The sequence below is a fragment of the Electrophorus electricus genome, chromosome 17 (genome assembly GCF_013358815.1).
Source record: "Electrophorus electricus isolate fEleEle1 chromosome 17, fEleEle1.pri, whole genome shotgun sequence".
NCBI lineage: Eukaryota > Metazoa > Chordata > Actinopteri > Gymnotiformes > Gymnotidae > Electrophorus > Electrophorus electricus.
In genome coordinates, this window is record NC_049551.1 from 3,372,290 (window position 1) to 3,390,325 (window position 18,036).

Below are 18,036 nucleotides of genomic sequence, written 5' to 3' on the forward strand. Positions count from 1 at the left end.
GTTAAGGGCCTTGCTCAAGGGCCCAACAGTGGCATCTTGGGAGTGGTTGGGCTTGAACCAAGGCCCTTAACTCTCAGTGGCCCCAACTGTACTCAGTCACAACTGTAAGTCACTTAAGTAAGTGTCTGCTAAATGTCATGTAAATGTAAATGTAAATTTAACAAATCTGTTTATGTATGAGCTTTCATGAGAGTGTGTTATACTGTTATACTGTATCCAGAACTACAAATTATTTCCAAAACTACAAACAAATGTGTCCCACTGTGATCAAATTGTCTATTGGTTTAAGTGTAGGCAAGAATTCTGCCATTGTTTTTGTGTTTCTTGTTCCTTCTTGTTCACACACACACACACACACACACACAGAGAGACGATACAGTCTCTCCCAAACAGAGCCGTCAGCAGTAAAACCACACTTTCTTTTTAATGGTCTTTAGAAACAGGCTTCTGCAGTCTGGTGATGTTTGAGAACAATGGACGAAAAGTTCGAGCGACCAAGAGTAAGCAAAGAGAAAGAGAAAAAGAACAGGACAAGGATGAAGCTGGTTGAGAAGGTGGTGACGGCACAGTGTACTCTACTTCTGAAATTATAACAATGGACAACAAAAAAAAAGAGAAATGGATGGATACAAAAATCCCTCCCTTTGCCTTGTGGAGACAAACAGATACGCAGCCATTTTCTTTTTCTTCTTTTAGTACATGAACAAGAACAACTGCTGTTCTCCAAGAAATTAATGCTCACAATGACAGTCAGTTTGGAGTAATATCAGTTTCTTTTTAGTATAAATCTCTATGAGTAGAATAGTCCTTGAGGGAACAAAGACACTGGGCTGGGAAAGTGCTGTAAGTCCTCCAGTCCAGTGGAGGTGCTGGCAGTTTTCTCACTCATTTTAGCAACTTTCCAGCAGCAGTCATACTTCCTATGGTCAGAAGCACAGTCGAGGAATATCTGATAAATACACATTTAGTCCCTGTACATTTGCTCACCCTGTTGCTCCGCTGAAGAAGTGTTTGTGTAGATATAGTTTTTTCTTCCCCTTTGCAGGGAATGGTTTCTTCCTACTGGGCTCTCCTGTAGATTCCTTTGACTGTGATGTGCGATTGGTGTAGATGGATTTCCCAGTGAGCAATGACATGGAGAAGCCCCATGTATCATAATGATAGTATAAACTTCAATGGGTGAGCCATATCTGACCTCATCACCCCTTTAACTTCCATCTGCTCACTGGCTCTAATATGAACATTTTGCACAGCACACAAACCCACAGTTAAGCAAACAAGACAGAAAGACAAAGTCCCTGGTATGTAGTACCTCTCCAGCTGAAAGTTCATGCCCCACTAGCAGCTTAAGATCAACAGACTTCAATGTGCTTAGGAAATAAGCAAGTATTCTGCAAATTGTAATGAAATACAAGGACAAAACAAGCCAACCCCATATGAACTTAGCTTCCATATGGCCGTTTGCTCCATTTAAGATAAAGAGAGTTAAGCACTCTCCCTTTAATGCTGACAGGCCAATTAGTCAGCACAAATGCACACCTGAACATCCCCGTGTTAATATTTGGTTTGCCCCGCCCACACACTTCACCCTGCTGAGAGTGGTGAGCATCAGCATGTCCATGAACTGAAGGCCCAGTGTCTCAAAGGGGAGAAGATCTTACTCACTCTCCAGACCATGGTGGGGCGCTAATGAGCCTGCAGGACAAGGTAGGTCAGCTTGTGTGCAAAGCTTACACTGCTCATCGCCTGTTACAGAATATGTGGTATGCTATTATGGCCTGGGGTCTGAAGTGTGTTAGATCAGAAACATGGGGAGAGAGTCTACAGGGCTTATCCAGTGCTCAGGCAAAGGATGGCCAGAGGTTTGGACTCTACCACATCATAAACTGAGAGAACTGATTTTTTCTTAATATCATATTTAATTTTAGGCTCATTATTTAGTTATATCTGCCATCTGTTCCACAACAGAGGCTTACCACATAAAACACGAGTTTTATCACCATACATAAGAAGACAGACATACACCCATACATACTCACACACACACTTCCACGCATACCTGTGTAGGAGCCAGAGTACATTTAGGATTGCGTTAATAGTGGAGTATAACCATAAACACAAGGCTGTCCTGCCTCAGCGCAGTATAAAGGTTATGAGAGGAACTACCAGGCTGAGAGGAGTGAGGAGGGAACAGGCTTGAAGCATTAGTGCTTTATTGGCTCTCTGAACCCCAATAGGAGGTCCGACCGAGGTCCTTGGGATACACTTGTTCTTTCGCCTCTGCGGGGAACCATCTGGACTTGAAGGGTCATATTTGTCTCCCACCTCCTTACTGTCCATGTCCTTAAAACTGTACAACTCATTCTGACCTTTGCCCTTCCGGCCACGGTATCTCGTGCAGGTCCTGTTTCGTCCTGCCTTTGGGGGCGCTGGGAGGGATGACGAGGATGTAGGGAAGTGCTGGTCTTTGTGTGGCAGGTGGGGGTGGTGATGGTGTGAGCGGTGATGATGGTCCTTCTTCAGCGACACCCCGACGTCTCCCTGGCTTGACTTGCTCTGGTGCAGCGACTCGGAGCCTGTGCAGGCAGGAAGCTCCTCTTTCTTCACATGCTTCAGATCCTTTCCCGCCAACCCGGGTGGTACAACGCACACCACCGAAGAAGTGGAGCCTCGGAAACGCCGCAGCCAATCCCAGAGTGGCACAACCTTGCAGTCGCACTCCCACGGGTTGTCGTTGAGGCGCAGGTACTCCAGCGCAGGCAGCATGGCCAAGCTCTCAGCAGCCAGCTCTGGCAGCGAGTTGTTGAACAGGTAGAGCGTGGTCAGGCGCCGCAGGTCGTGGAAGGCCAGGTGATGGATCCACTGGAGCCGGTTCTGGTGCAGAAGCAAGCGGTCCAGAGTTCCCAGACCACGGAATGTGTTCTGGTGGAGGCTCCACAAACGGTTGCCATGGAGGAAGAGGTGGCTGAGGTTCAGCAGGTCCACAAACATGTCGTCCTCCAGGAACTCCAGCTCGTTGTCCTGCAGCGGGACAGTTCATGCATCAGAGGAAAGGAATTCAACAATCAGGCACACAGCTCTAAACCCACTTCATGCTTTGAACTTCATCCTTAACAGCTGCCATCAGTCTGTCTAAGTTCAAGCCAATATTCTATGCACAAGAGCCTTTCCTGAGAAATCTCCTTCACATTAATCCATTCAGACTATATATATATATAGCACTAGTCATTTTGGTCTTTTCTGTCTTGAAGCAAGAATGATTTTGTGACGCCTAAACCGTATGAGATATTTAACCTTCTGAACAGCTTTTATCATGCTTTAGTTGGCAAGTTGGATGCATACTTAGCAACAGCAGGGACTGGGACCACTGCCAGGAAGATAATTTAATGTCTGCACAAGACCTTAGAAATATTTGCAAGAATGTTTTTGTGCCCAGACAACTGTGCTAAGCTAAGCATTTTATAGGTTCGCATTCAACTTAATTCAGTTGAACAGAACCTGACAGATTTTCAAGGTGAGACAGTCTTATGAGCTTTTCAGCTACGAATATTGCAGTCAAATGGAACTTGCCATAAAGTCTGACAGTTCTGTCTGGACCTGCTAAAGCCCCAGCCCCCTACCTGTAGATAAAGGTACTGCAGATTGTGCAGGCCATCAAATAGGCCGGCGGGCAGGCTCAGGAGGCCGCAGTGGTACAGGTGGAGCGCGTGGAGGCGCCCCAGGCCCTGGAAGGTGTCGGCAGCCAGGGAGCCTAGGTGACGGTTGTCGCCCAGATCGAGCTCCTCCAGGCGGGTGAAGCCTGTGAAAGTGGAAGGCTGAATGTAGGAGATGTTGTTGGAGTAGAGCCACAGCATGACGGTGGTGGGGCTGAAGTGGCCCTGGAGAAGGCGCTGGATCTTGTTGTTCTGCAGGAAGACGCGCTCGCTCTGTGCTGGAATGCCCTCGGGGACCACCTGGAAGTTGTGCGCCTGGCAGCTGACGGTGCTGGGGGAGCTGTAGCAGATGCAGTGGCGTGGACACGCCTGCGATAGCTCCAGCCCACACAACACCAAGAGGAACTCCAGACCACAGCCTACACACACACACACACACACACACACACACACACACACGTGTGCACACACACACACACACACAAGAAATAAGGCATGGAGTAAAGGTGGTAATTCATTGTTAAACAATTTGCCCATTTCTCAGCCCACACAGCAGATGCATACTCAATAAGCAACTCAAGAACAAAATGGAGATAAACACATTTACTAGGAAAGATGAAGGAATTATGTGCAAAGGTGAGATAAAAGGTTTGGATGGCACAAAAACTGTATCAGCCCCAACTACACTGAAACATCCGGCTCTGTTTGCCAGCACAACGATGTATCTTACAACACACACAGTGAAGATGGCCTAAATTTGAGGAGTTTTTATAGCTGTTAGCCCTGCACGATGAAAAGGGATCCTTTTGAGAATTTGTGGTCCTAGCTAAGTGTGAGGCCAGCTGCATTTAACTACCTGGCCTCTCTGAATAGCATGTATTTCTTCTGCCAAAAGAGGGAAGTCACTGAGAGTTAAACCAAAGTGAACATAAGCACACGCGAGTGGGCTGTATGTATGTTAATGGATTTCTTATCCAACAGAAAAAAAGTAAAATCATCCATGAACAGAGAAGACAGAGAGAGGGACTGAGAGAGCATGTGTGTGTGTGTGTGTGTGTGTGTGAGTGTGTGAGTGTGTGTGTGAGTGTGTGAGCGTGTGAGTGTGTGTGTGTGTGTGAGTGTGTGTGTTTGTGTGAGTGTGTTAGCGTGTGAGTGTGTGTGTGTGTGTGTGTGAGTGTGTGTGTGTGTGAGTGTGTGTGTGTGTGTGTGAGTGTGTGTGTGTGTGAGTGAGAGTGTGAGTGTGCATCCGTGTGTGTGTACGTGTGTGTTTCCCCTTGTGTGTGTACGTGTGTGTGTAGGTGTGTGTGTACGTGTGTCCCCATGTGTTTCCCTGTGTGTACATGTGTGTGTGAGTGTGTGTGTGTGTGAGTGTGTGTGTGTGAGTGTGTGTGAGTGTGTGTGTGTGTGTGTGTGTGAGTGTGAGTGTGAGTGTGCATCCGTGTGTGTGTCCGTGTGTGTGTACGTGTGTGTGTCCCCTTGTGTGTGTACGTGTGTGTGTAGGTGTGTGTGTACGTGTGTCCCCATGTGTTTCCCTGTGTGTACATGTGTGTGTCCCCGTGTGTGTGTACGTGTGTGTGTATGGGTGTGTGTACATGTGTGTGTGTCCGTGTGTGTCCTTCTGTGTGTGTACGTGTGTGTGTATGTGTGTACTGGTGTGTGTACTGGTGTGTGTAGGTGTGTGTACGTGTGTGTCCCCGTGTGTGTACGTGTGTGTATGTGTGTGTACGTGTGTGTGTATGTGTGTGTACGTGTGTGTGTAGGTGTGTGTGTACGTGTGTATGTATGTGTGTATGTAGGTGTGTGTGTACGTGTGTGTAGGTGTGTGTACGTGTGTGTGTATGTGTGTGTACATGTGTGTAGGTGTGTGTGTACGTGTGTGTAGGTGTGTGTGTACGTGTGTGTAGGTGAGTGTAGGTGTGTGTACGTGTGTGTAGGTGTGTGTATGTGTGTAGGTGTGTGTGTATGTGTGTGTACGTGTGTGTGTAGGTGTGTGTGTACGTGTGTGTAGGAGTGTGTGTAGGTGTGTGTGTGTACATGTGTGTGTAGGTGTGTGTGTACGTGTGTGTGTAGGTGTGTGTGTACATGTGTGTGTACGTGTGTGTACATGTGTGTGTAGGTGTGTGCGTAGGTGTATGTGTAGGTGTGTGCGTAGGTGTGTGTACATGTGTGTGTAAGTGTGTGTGTAGGTGTGTGTGTAGGTGTGTGTACGTGTGTGTAGGTGTGTGTGTATGTGCGTGTGTACAGGTGTGTGTACGTGTGTGTGTATGTGTGTGTACATGTGTGTAGGTGTGTGTGTATGTGTGTGTAGGTGTGTAGGTGTGAGTGTAGGTGTGTGTACATATGTAGGTGTGTGTATGTGTGTGTATATGTGTGTGTGTACGTGTGTGTAGGAGTGTGTGTAGGTGTGTGTGTACATGTGTGTGTAAGTGTGTGTGTAGGTGTGTGTGTACGTGTGTGTGTACATGTGTGTGTACGTGTGTGTGTACGTGTGTAAGTGTGTGTGTACATGTGTGTGTAGGTGTGTGTAAGTGTGTGTGTACATGTGTGTGTACATGTGTGTAGGTGTGTGTGTACATGTGTGTGTAGGTGTGTGTGTAGGCGTGTGTGTAGGTGTGTGTGTAGGCGTGTGTGTACATGTGTTTGTACATGTGTGTGTAGATGTGTGTGTAGATGTGTGTGTAGGTGTGTGTGTAAGTGTGTGTAGGTGTGTGTGTGTACATGTGTGTAGGTGTGTGTACGTGTGTATGTACATGTGTGCGTAGGTGTGTGTGTAGGTGTGTGGGACTGGTGGAGGAGCTAAGCAATGTGAGTAGCGAGGATGAAGGAGGCTGTTGCATAAATGAGAGTAAACATGGATGTGCAGAAGCTCAGCTCTTTGAAGTATCTGCAGCGCAGTACAGAGAAAGAAAGAGAAAGTAGGAGAAAGAGGAAGGTTCAAAGGTGCGTCACGAGTGGAATGTTGAGGACATGCAGGAGATGGAAAGGAAAACTGTGAACCACCTGTCCAACGTAAGAAAGATCAGGTTATAGAGAGAGAAAGACTCGCAAGCCTTATAAAAACAACAGATACAGAGAGATTAGAGAGGCGGGGGGGCGTGGATTTTGCCTGAGACAGGAAAACCGTGTGCGTGATGCCTGAGCGTGGTGCTCCGCTGTGCTCTCAAACTGCTGAGCTCTCTCCCTCCTTCCAGATTTTCCCTGGGCAGCAGCAACAGCTCTGTGTTTGCAGGCTTTTCACATTCAACTGTTTGCTCTTCAGCTACTCCATTTACAGCTCTGCAGACATGTACAGCTCTGCATGATGTATGTAGCTAAGGGGGAAGTGACTGGTATTTTCATGGACTTTTTTTTTTGCGTGTGTGTGTGGGGGGGGGGGGCGGAGGGCGTGGAGGGGGGCGACAGGTGGTAGAAATTTTGGAAAGCTTGATTACAGGGTTGCACATGCAGTGTTGTGGAGACAGATTTAGCCTGTCAAACAGTGTTCAGTCATCTCATTATGTTCTAACAGTGCACGTTTGTGTATAAATTCCATCCCACCATCCTGAGCTTCACAGCATTTGACCTTTGGCCTCAACAGTTATAATACTGAAAGTTCACAGAGCTCTTTAAAAAGGAAAACATAGCCAGGAAACACTGGACAGAGGTCCTTCATCAGCTGTGCAAGTAAGCAAAGAATGCTGTGTACTTCACTACAATTTTGAATATCTCTCTCTCTCTCTCTCTCTCTCTCTCTCTCTCTCTCTCTATATATATATATATATATATATATATATATATATATATATATAAAAGTACCATATATAAAAGCACCCAAGGTCACCCAGCTGTAGTGAAATGCTTCTGAATTTCTAGAAGGATATAGTACTTCACTATAAATTTAAAGCTAAATCTACATTTATACGCACACATACACAATGGCATGCAAAGGTTTGGACATCCCTGATCATAATTTCTGAATAGATAAATGTGTAAAAGATGACTGGATCTTTTAAAGACATAAAGTTAAATATTACACATTCCTTTAATATTTGAAATAAAATTACTTGTTTTTATTTCCATCTTTTACAATTTCAAAATAAAAAAAGAAAATTCTGCATAGTGAGTAGTTAGCAGCATCCCCTGTGGCAAGTATCGCAGCTTGAAAATGCCTTTTGTTGCCAGCTAAGTCTCTCAGGTCTTGTTTGGGGCATTTTGTTCATTCCTCCTTCTGAAAGGCTTCTACATCTGTGAGATTCTTCCATGCACTGCTCTTTTGAGGTTTATCAACAGAGTTTCAGTGATGTTTAGGCTGGGGGGAGGGGTGCTGTAAGGGCCGTGGGTCACGGATTCTGAGGTGTGCTGAGGATCATTATCCTGTTGTAGAAGCCCCTTCAGCCTTTTTACAGACGGTGTAATGTTTGCTTCTTAAATTTGCTGGTATTTAATTGATTCCATTCTTACCTCTACCAGTGAAACGCTCCCTATGCCACAGGCTTCAACACAAGCCTAAAGCACGATCTATCCACCTCTGTGCTTAACAGTTGGAGAGGTTTTCTTTACATGAAGTTCTGAATTCTCTCTCTCTCTCTCATATATATATATTGTTAGATGTTTCTTTTGCAAACCTCTGACACTGAATTTTGTGTTGAGTATGAAGGTGAGGGTTTTTTCTGATGACTCTCCTATGAAGGTCATATTTGCAGTCAAACATGGGCTTTGATTTGACTTTCTAACAATCCTACGAGCAGTTATCTCAGAAAGATTTCTTGGCCGTCTAGGCCTCAACTTGACCTCAACCGTTCCTGTTAACTTCCATTTCTTAATTACGTTACAAATGGAGGAAATGGCTTCCTGAAAATGAGTGGCTGTCATCTTATAGTCTTCTTTTGCTTTGTGGGCATCAATATTTTTGATTTTTGAGTCTTGTGCACACGTACGCAGATATTTTATTTTTTTGGCCTTTCGTACACACAAAAAGGCTTTAGGTTTTAGTTCATGGAAAACAGACCTTTTGCAAAAGTCCTTACAGGGCAAAGATATCCAGAAACTCCATCGTAACATTAAGAGTGTGTTCATTATCTGCTTTGTTTTAGGTCTGAGCGTGCTCAATTGTCTCCTTCGTTTACATGATGTACATTGGTGGATGTAACCAAAATAATGCTGATTTTAACACTGATAACAGGACATGTTACATGTCAATGTAGTTACTCTTACACTATATGGCCAGCCGGTTTGACATGTTCATGACAACACCTGACAGCACATCTTTGCATTTTCATGTGGGCTGAGATTTTTTTTTAAAAGAATGCTTGTATGGATGTGATTTTAATAAAGGAGAAAAACCCCTGCTTTAAAAAATAAGTTCACCTGGCCTGTCCTAACGATGATTGTGAACACGCCATAGCCCTAACAAGCTAATTAAGGTCTGACTCTGATTTATCTGAGAGTTCAAATCTCTTTGGGGTGCTCAAACTTTTGCATGTTGTTCCTTTTACGGTTTTTTTTTTTTCAATCTAAAGTTGTATAAAACAAAAATAACACACCAATCTTGCTTAAAATGTTGAAAAGAATGTTTCATCTTTAACTTCATGCCTTTTGGACATCAGTTCATCTTGTACTCACTCTGGGATTTGAAAATGTGCCTGGGGTTCCTCAAAAATTAAGAATTTACTCTTATGAAATCCAGTGTTGCTGTGTGGGCTAAACATGTTTGTACTGATTTCAACTAATCCGTCTCCCTGGTTCTTTTTAAGCCCATATCATTCCATTTTTCCTTCCCATTATACTCCACCCCTCCACCCATTTTCATTACGGTCCAATTTCAATTATTTTCAAACCTTATCTGGATGTTTTTGCTGGGGAGATACTGGCTTGCTAATTAGGTATGGGGTTGCCATTTCATACCATGTGGTTGTGTGCGCGTATGTGTGTGCAGCCAAGTACTAGAGTCTGATGAGCTGTCTCTTGCTAAAAGGAATAATTTTACTTATATTTTATTTATCAGTAAGGACATGCTGAAATGACTATGACTCCATGCAATTATTTTATCTCCCTGAGAATTCCCTTTTGTCCTAGTTGTGATCAGCTCATCCATATCCTTTCCTGCAATGGCCCTTTTCAATTTCTGCTTTTTTCACTTTCTCAAGAATCTCTTTTTTTTAGAAGCTGTGTGTCTCTCTCTTTGATAAACCACTGGGGAAGGGCAATTCTGTTGTAACACTACTGGGTCTGAATACTGAACACAGATCAGTGCTGGAGGTGGACAACGAGCCTTTGCTTAATGGTTAATGTTGTACGGAATTGTAATGAGAAGAGACGTGCTATGATAAAGAGATTGGCAGGCGGAAAACAACATGAGGACTGAGAAATCGCGACAGCACCATGCAGCTCTCCATACGCCCGTTCAGGGTGAGACCTGGTGGCCGCACAACAGGGCCTTCTCTTAGTAACGCAGCGAGTAAACAGTATTGGATGTGGCGGTGTTGTCTTCGGGAGTTCGGAGAAGAATGTGGTAGCTTATGCCTGTCTTTCTTTCAAATCTCTTCTGTCTGGCTCTTCCTCACTCCGCACTCTATCCCTGAGTGACGTAGCTAAGGTCTGGTTGCTGGGCGACTAATTGAAAGGCCTGTGGTAGGGACATGTCTGTGACCCTGTTAGCTTGTCTTCATCTCACTCGTCACACACATGAAACGCGTTTTCTTTCTGAGCTGAGTGAATACAGGACCAGCAGTAGCACTCTGCCATTGGAAAGGCTTTCTTTGATTGATTGTATGCATATAAATGTGCTTAGGTAGGCGCACCTACGCTAATGAACGCTGTAGCTCTCTGTGTGTCTGTGACTCTGTGTCTGTGTGTCTGTGACTCTGTGTCTGTGACTCCGTGTCTGTCTCCTGTTTTCACTCCCCCACCTGCACCCTCTCCCGTCCCTCTTTGTTCCGGACAAACTCAATTTCCTGCGACTGCCAGCAAGAAGCACGGCGTACATACTTACGCCAAGTGTTACAGCTTTGCTCCACATTCTTATCTTCAGCATGCAAACCACGAGCTTCCCTACATAACTGATTAAAGAGTGTGAACCCAACACGCAGGAAGACCATAACTGAAAGATTTGCGATGTGATGCCCTTATAGAAAAAATGTCTGTGGTAAGGCTTTCTGCTGTGGTTTTTGCAGGAAGTTTCATATCCTAAGTACTCCAGTTTAACAAAGTTAATCCTTGGATATTCCTTTACCTGTGTACAGGAACCCTGATCCCCCATCCCAGGACCTGTGTCACCCATAACCTCTCACACCCATAACTTATCTCACCAATAACCTAACTCATCCATTATCTAACCCATCACCTCTCTCACCCATAACCTAACTCACAAGACAGATTCAAGATCTCTATCAAGTGTGTGTGTGTGTGTGTGTGTGTGTGTGTGTGTGTGTGTGTGTGTGTGAGAGAGAGAGAGAGAGAGAGAGAGAGAGAGGAAAGAAGCATGGGTCTGTGTGTGAGTGTGTTTGCGTGTATGTGTGTGACAGAGAGAGAAGGAGGGAGAGAGTGTGTGTGTGAGAGAGACAGAGAAAGGAGTGAGAGAGTGTGTGTGCATACAGATTTGTAGAAAAAAGAAAAAAAGGTTTGGGAAAAATCAAGAGGCAAAATCGAATAAAATGTGCCATCTGCCATATGTCGGACTGGATTTGTGTAAATAAACACAGACAAAAAACAAACAAACAAATAAAATTCTTGTTTAAGAGTTTCATTGCTTGTTTGGGGAAGTAGCTACAACCTGAATGTTTTATAATACGATTTAAAGGTCCTGTGGACAGACAGGAATTTGAGATTGCATAGGTGCTAGTGAGCAAAATCCCTTTAACTGGTGATACAGAAATGGACATAAATGAACACTTTGAGGGTTAATTCATAAACTGGCTTTGTGTCAGTGCCGTGTGGTCTTGTGTTTGTTATGTTAATTGTCACTTGTTCTTGTTTATGTTAGTCCACGCCTCCCTCAGCTTGTGTGTGTTGTCTATCAGTAGCCACATTACCTGGGTTTATGATGTTTTTCTTCTTATTTAAGCCTGTTTTATTTGTATGCCCGCTTGTTGGTCATTAATGTTTGTCGTACTTAGCGCACGTGTTATGTTCGGTTCCGTTTTCGTTACTGTCATTAAACGCTTCAGCCGGAGACTCGTCTTTGCATACCTTTCTTTTTGTAGGTGAGTCGGGGAGGCTGCTGTGTGATGACAGACTGAAACTGCAGCCAATACGCAACTGGCCATACCCAAAAGGTGAATTTATTTAGGTCTCATTCATTGAGAACAAGCTCATCTTATGCCATAGTGTCATTTTCTCATAGTAATGAAACCTAACAGGTTTTCAGCAAACTGCAAAATTGGCACTGTTAAATAAACACGCATGGTGTGACTACACAGTGTGCACTGGGGACCACGCAATTTAGAGCTATTGAATATAGCGCAAATTTAGAGCAGTTATCCATGTCGAAAAACATTGTTTTCTTTGCACAGTGGGGTGAACTCTTCCAAAGCAGGAACAGAGCATGTGTTTGACTCTGCTCAAAACCACTAATCGAAATATTCGATGATGCGTAAACATGCAAACACGTTCACATAAACTAATAGTGTCTTAAAGCAGCAGGAATTACAGTCTAGATCTGCTTCATTTAACACAGCAAGACCAGAAATCCAGTGAAGAAGAGCCGATCTCCACTCAGATCATCCAGTGGTGGGTTTAGTTGAAAAAGCTACAGGTCAGGAATACTTTTACACTTAGAGGCATAACTGGAAGATCGAGCAGCTGACCTCATGATGATCGCTTCCTGTCCAGCACCTGATCGCTCATTTTCCTTCATCTATTATTTCAAAAGCTTACGTTTGTACTTACGTTTGTCATTTAATAGCTGAATGAACATATTCTACACATATGCTTAGCCATTAAGGTACATCTAACATTAGTGACATTTTCCATGTGGAATTAGCAATACTACAATAATAATATTGTAGTATAATAATATCATGTTTTAATACCAGGTAGTCTTATATTTACTATATCAAGAAACAGTATCAAGAAATGCAAGGAGGATTTGTGTGTGAGGTGGGCAGCAGGCCTGGGCACTGTTTACATCTTAAAAATACAGTTTATTGTGTGTGTATGTCCATGTGTGAGTATTAGTTATTGATACACTTACGTGCTGATTATAGTTGATAATGTGTCAGAGAATTTGCTTATAGATCTGCAAGTCTGAAATAAGTGGTACATCAGTAATAAAAAGATAGAGAGATAGGGGAAGGGCAAGAGAGAGAGAGAGAGAGAGAGAGAGAGAGAGAGAGAGGCCTTGGTTTGATGCAAGTAATCCCTTTTCATTAGCTGTGTTTCTTGCCCGTCACTAGGAGTGAAAGAGCCATTGATCCTCCTGTAATGTCTTTTCATTAGCTGCATTCTGCTGTCTTGCCACTAATCAGGACAGAGCTCTTTCTAAAACCTTCATCTATCACTCAGACATTGTTTATACACATGCACACATACCCAGTCTTCTCAAGTCTCTTTTTCAACTTTATTATCTAGTATATGTTCTTCGGAACATCTTAATTTTCCAATAAAGTGCACAGTCCTGCTCAGGGGTGGAGTGGCGGGGCATGAATAGTAACAAAATGCACATTGTTAAAGTGCACATATACACCACTAACTCAAGCTTCTTTTTGTGTAGTGTATTACAGTGCTGGACGGTTGTGCTTAGCCCAGATTATAGCCAGTAGGAACTGGGCCATTGTGATAGTCTCCTCATTCCCCAGAATTCCTAGCGTGTCAGGGTGATCTCAACCCATACCACACACCAACATCAAAGCTTGGCACATTATGCTGAAAGCTTGGTTTGCCAAACCCAGCCCTATTTTAGCTTGGAAGGAGTTGAAATCCGAGAGGACTCTGGTCCTCTGTTTGAACGTGCTTGTGCGGAAGAGCAGGGTGGGTGGTAATAGTCAGACTGGTATGAGGATTGATGGAGTTTGCCTGTGTATGCTGCAGTTCCTGCACTACATTTCAAGGTCAGTCTCTTCACATTCATGGTTGTTTGTCTCTGTGTGTCATCCTGTGCTTGTTTGTATGATTGTGTGAGTATTGGTTTGTGTGTGTGTGTGAGAAAGAGAGAGACAGAGAGAGAGAGAGAGAGAGAGACAGAGAGAGAGAGAGAGAGAGAGAGAGAGAGCGAGAGAGAGAGACAGAGAGAGGGATGGAGAGGGAGGGAGGCAGAGAGAGAAATATGTTTACATTTGACTTTAATGCCGTAAAGGAAGTCTAGTCTATTAAATGGAAGTGAAAAGTCAAACGGACAGAAAAGCTACCCCCCCCCCCAAGCCAATTCTTGAACTTCCCCACTCATGGTTAGTGAGAAATAACACCCCTTTAGGCCTGGCTGCTTAGCCTTCTGTATGGCACTTTAATTTCTCTGGCATGAGAAGCAGAACAAAATAGCGAGAGAGAGAAAGAGAGGGTGTGGGCGAGTGAGAGGCTTAAAAAGTAGCCTGTTATGAAGTACAGAAAAAAGGAGAAAGTGGATTCTTTGTGACCCTTCGCCCTTAAGGGACTCTATGGTGTGGCTGAGTGGGTGATGTGGAAGTGCCTGAGGGTGCTTCACAGGTTAGCACCTGCATCACCAACATTTGAAGTGTTCATCACAGCATCCACACACATCTAAACACAAAGGGCCCTTACCATACTTCAGTGTTTGTATTAGCCAGTACTGAATTTCAGCATTTGAACTTTGTTGCAATGTTTGAAAACTGTGTGATTAGCGTCCATTGCCCCAACTGATTTTCAATTCATTCACCACCGAATACAAATAATGCCTTGGAGGTCCGGAGGGTGTAGATGTAACCAGCAATCACATTTTAATCACATTTTTAAACCTCACCAGCACACCATCACTGGATGGCTCAACACACTATGAGGACCGACCACCAGCTCTGCCTGCACTGGCAAGCAGACACCCAGATTGGATAGCAGTGACTGAAATTTCTGATGTTGTATACTGTTGATATTTTCTAATTTAAATTCCATTTCCCATTTCACTGTTTCAGTTCAGCTTTAAGTCAGCTGCACGTCTACGTTGGACTCGCTGCCACATCCTGAAATTGCCTGACTCAAATGAGCTGTGCTACATAAGCTTTCAACAGTATTAATATATACTTTAGAAATAGACTATAAGTACTAAATATGTAGTAGGGAGGAGAAGTATGATGTGTGTTTAGGTGTGGTCTCATCCAGGCCTGGGAAAATGTCACTTAGACAGAGAAAAGAGATGATTATCCTGGCACAGTGAGAGAAGACAAAGTGTCTCTCATTTAGTTCAGTAAAGCCAGAGCTGCACACGCGCTGACGGCGGCATCGGGGAGAGTAATGGAGAAAGAGACCAAGAAGGTAAATGTCAACACACTAAATCAAGGCAGAACGGATAGCAGGGTGTGGTGATAGGAGGGCGGAGGAAACGAGAAACAGAGAGGAGGGTTAGAGAGCGAGAGGGGGTAGGCGGAGGTCATGCTCTTATCTGCTGCTTATCCTGCTGGTGCATCATGATGCTTGATGCCATTTCTTTGCAAACTTTTCAGGCTTCCGTGGTGCATGCGGGGTAAGGGCGAAGCAGAGAATGTTTCTGAACAAGACTGTCCCCCCTGCCTCCAGAGTTCAATTTGATGTGCATTGCATTTTCCACAATAGACACTGCCACAAAGCAGCTTTGGAGGTCAAGGGACAGAGCCCTAATGAGAAAGCTGAAGTTGACAGAGACAAGGAAAGAAAAATCTCTGAAAGAAACATTGTAAGCTCTACATCATAAGGTCCATATCAACACCTTTTGAAGTTCACCACATTATCTTTGTGGAGCAAAGTCAGCCTCGGTCTCATTCTCCTCAGATACAGAAATGGGATCAGATTTATTTCCTGATACATATTCCTGCTGTGTGCGATGCTGCCCATGAGAAAAGTACAAGTGCATACATGGAAATTATATTAGTTTGGTGATTCAGCATATATTGGGGGCTTATTCACAATTCAATGTACAATTTAAGTAACATACATTAAACTCAGTACATATACTTTTGGTACATACAATGTGGTGGGTTATTTATAAAATGTACTCTTCATAAAAATAGAATGTAAAATGCAACACAGTGCAAAAATAAAAATGAAACACAGACATTATTGCTGTAGATGCAGTAGTCTATAGACTGCTTTCCCACATCACAATAGGTCCTAAAACCTAGATTATAAAGGATTTTCAGTGGTAACTCAGGATGTTCAGAACTGTAAAAGGACATTCTCTGAGATGGTGCAACGCCCGTGCTGTGTTTGCTTTGTGATAGCTGTGATATTTGCTGAGAGTGTTAGAAATGGTAGCTACTAATAATTGAAAAGGCTCTACCACATTGGTCATGTAGTCATGGAGAGGGGTATAGTAGTGTGTTAGTGGTGTTGAGTTCCAAGTTTTTAATTTCACACCAATATGCTTCCCTTTCCTTCTGTACATGCTGCAATCATTTCCAGAGATTATAGCCTGTAACCCGGTAGTGTACATGTACTGAGGTAAAAAGACAGAATGGAAGCCACATTATGGTCACACTCTTGACCGCTTTACATCACTGTAAAATGTTTTTCAATCAAAACAGTTTCTCAGTCACGAGACGCCTGTGGCCAAACAGTGCTGAGTATCTGTGGAGGAAATTAAATGGTGCTTGTGGAAATTCATGGGCAGTTTTATTCCTTCTTTCCAGGTCATCCTCCTCATGCGTGTAAAGCTCTGCCTAGTCCTCATCCAGTGAGAATGACAAAGAGCAGATGAAAAAATATGGTTTCTGTGACTCCATCCTCACTTTGTAAGGGGAACAGAAGAACTGCAGTGAGACCATGGAGCTGAAGAGGCCATTCAGGCTGGATCTAAAGACTAATGGAGAAGGGTGGGATGATGGCTGCTTGTTAGGCTGCTGTAGGCTATTGAGCTGTGAGTACCATCTCTCATGTCAATGGCACTTTATGTGCATCCACCCGTCAGCTGTGCATCTCAGTAAACTCAAGTGTACGTGAGTGCATGTGTATGCGTTCATTTGTGAGGTCAGTGTACACGTGCTGCTAGTTTTTTAGGTTTTTAATTCAAGCTTATCAGTGTTGAACTATGCATGTGTGGTTGGGTGATTGACATCAAGCATGACACTCTAGACAGAGAGAGAGAGAGAGAGAGAGAGAGAGAGAGAGAGAGACTGTCTACCTCCTTACCCTCCCCAGCTCTTTTCTTCCTGGACTGAAACATTTGTACATCTTTCTCTCCAGTCCCAGGAGCATTCCTACAGAGTACAGTTGTGGACTAAAACAGCCAAACACAGCCGTTATCCGCATCCTTCGCTCTTCCCTGCTCCCTACAGACACAGCGTGCCTAAAACCCAAGTCAAGCCTGACAGAGCCAGAAGATGCATAGATGCACAGAGAGAGCCGCTGGCCTTGCCGGGAGGCGGGGTGTGTGTGTGTGTGTGTGTGTGTGTGTGTGTGTGTGGTGGGGGGGCTCAGTAGCAGTAACTGCAATATTTCAGGGGCGTAATACAGAACTCTGCTGCTGGACGGAGTGTACATGAAATCGCTAAGTAAGTGCTCATAAAAAATGAATGCCAAAAGCCCAGTGAACAAAACACGTGTTTAATCTCTCTAATCTCCTTTGGAATAAGCCTGTTGTTTGTGCATACCATTTTTTAAAAATGAATTTAAAATGAACTTGACTTTTCTTATTACAGTGAATACAATCCTCTCTCATAATTCAGGTTAAATAATAGACAATATCACACACACATGCATCAACAGATAAAATTAAAGCACTAGGGAAACATACAAAAGCAAACTCTGTCACCTACTCACACACACACGCACGCACGCACGCACGCACGCACGCACGCACACACACACACACACATACATACATACACACTTTTTCCTATTTCCCAAATCCAGGAGTGTGGACCACTCTGTGGGGTTGTGTGAGATCAGGACCAGCCAGCTGTGAAATCCATGATTGGCGTCTCTCTGGCTCACTGCTATTCTGCCCTCTCTTCCCTTCTGACTACAGGAGCCATTAGTTTTCCATCACACACACACACACACACACACACACACACACACACACACACACACACACACACAAAGGCCCTTTGCCTCTCATTGTCTCATTCTTCTCTCCATGTCTGTCCACTCTGTTTGTCTCCCCACTGGGTAAATGGTCTTATTTCACGGTTTATGTACTCCACATTTAACTGATGTACCACCAACTGGGTTTTCAAGATGAAATGAATTAATACAGGAAATTTCAGTTAAATGTCTGGACCGCCAGCATTCGGTCAATTAAGCGGGCAGCTAATGCACTTACTAC

The 18,036-nt window shown here is 44.0% G+C and overlaps 1 protein-coding gene across 1 annotated transcript in view; it reads right to left on the reverse strand.

Moving 5' to 3' along the window:
- Positions 1–405: 405 nt before the first annotated feature.
- Positions 406–18,036, reverse strand: part of LOC113575097 (reticulon-4 receptor-like 1) — a 94,115-nt gene continuing 76,484 nt past the window's right edge. Inside the window, exons 2-3 of the mRNA XM_027006424.2 lie at positions 3,621–4,072; positions 406–3,021 (exon numbers count right to left, since the gene is read on the reverse strand). Of these exons, the coding sequence (XP_026862225.1) occupies positions 2,134–3,021; positions 3,621–4,072 (1,340 nt within the window). The 3' untranslated portion in view covers positions 406–2,133. The remainder of the gene's footprint in view (positions 3,022–3,620; positions 4,073–18,036) is intronic.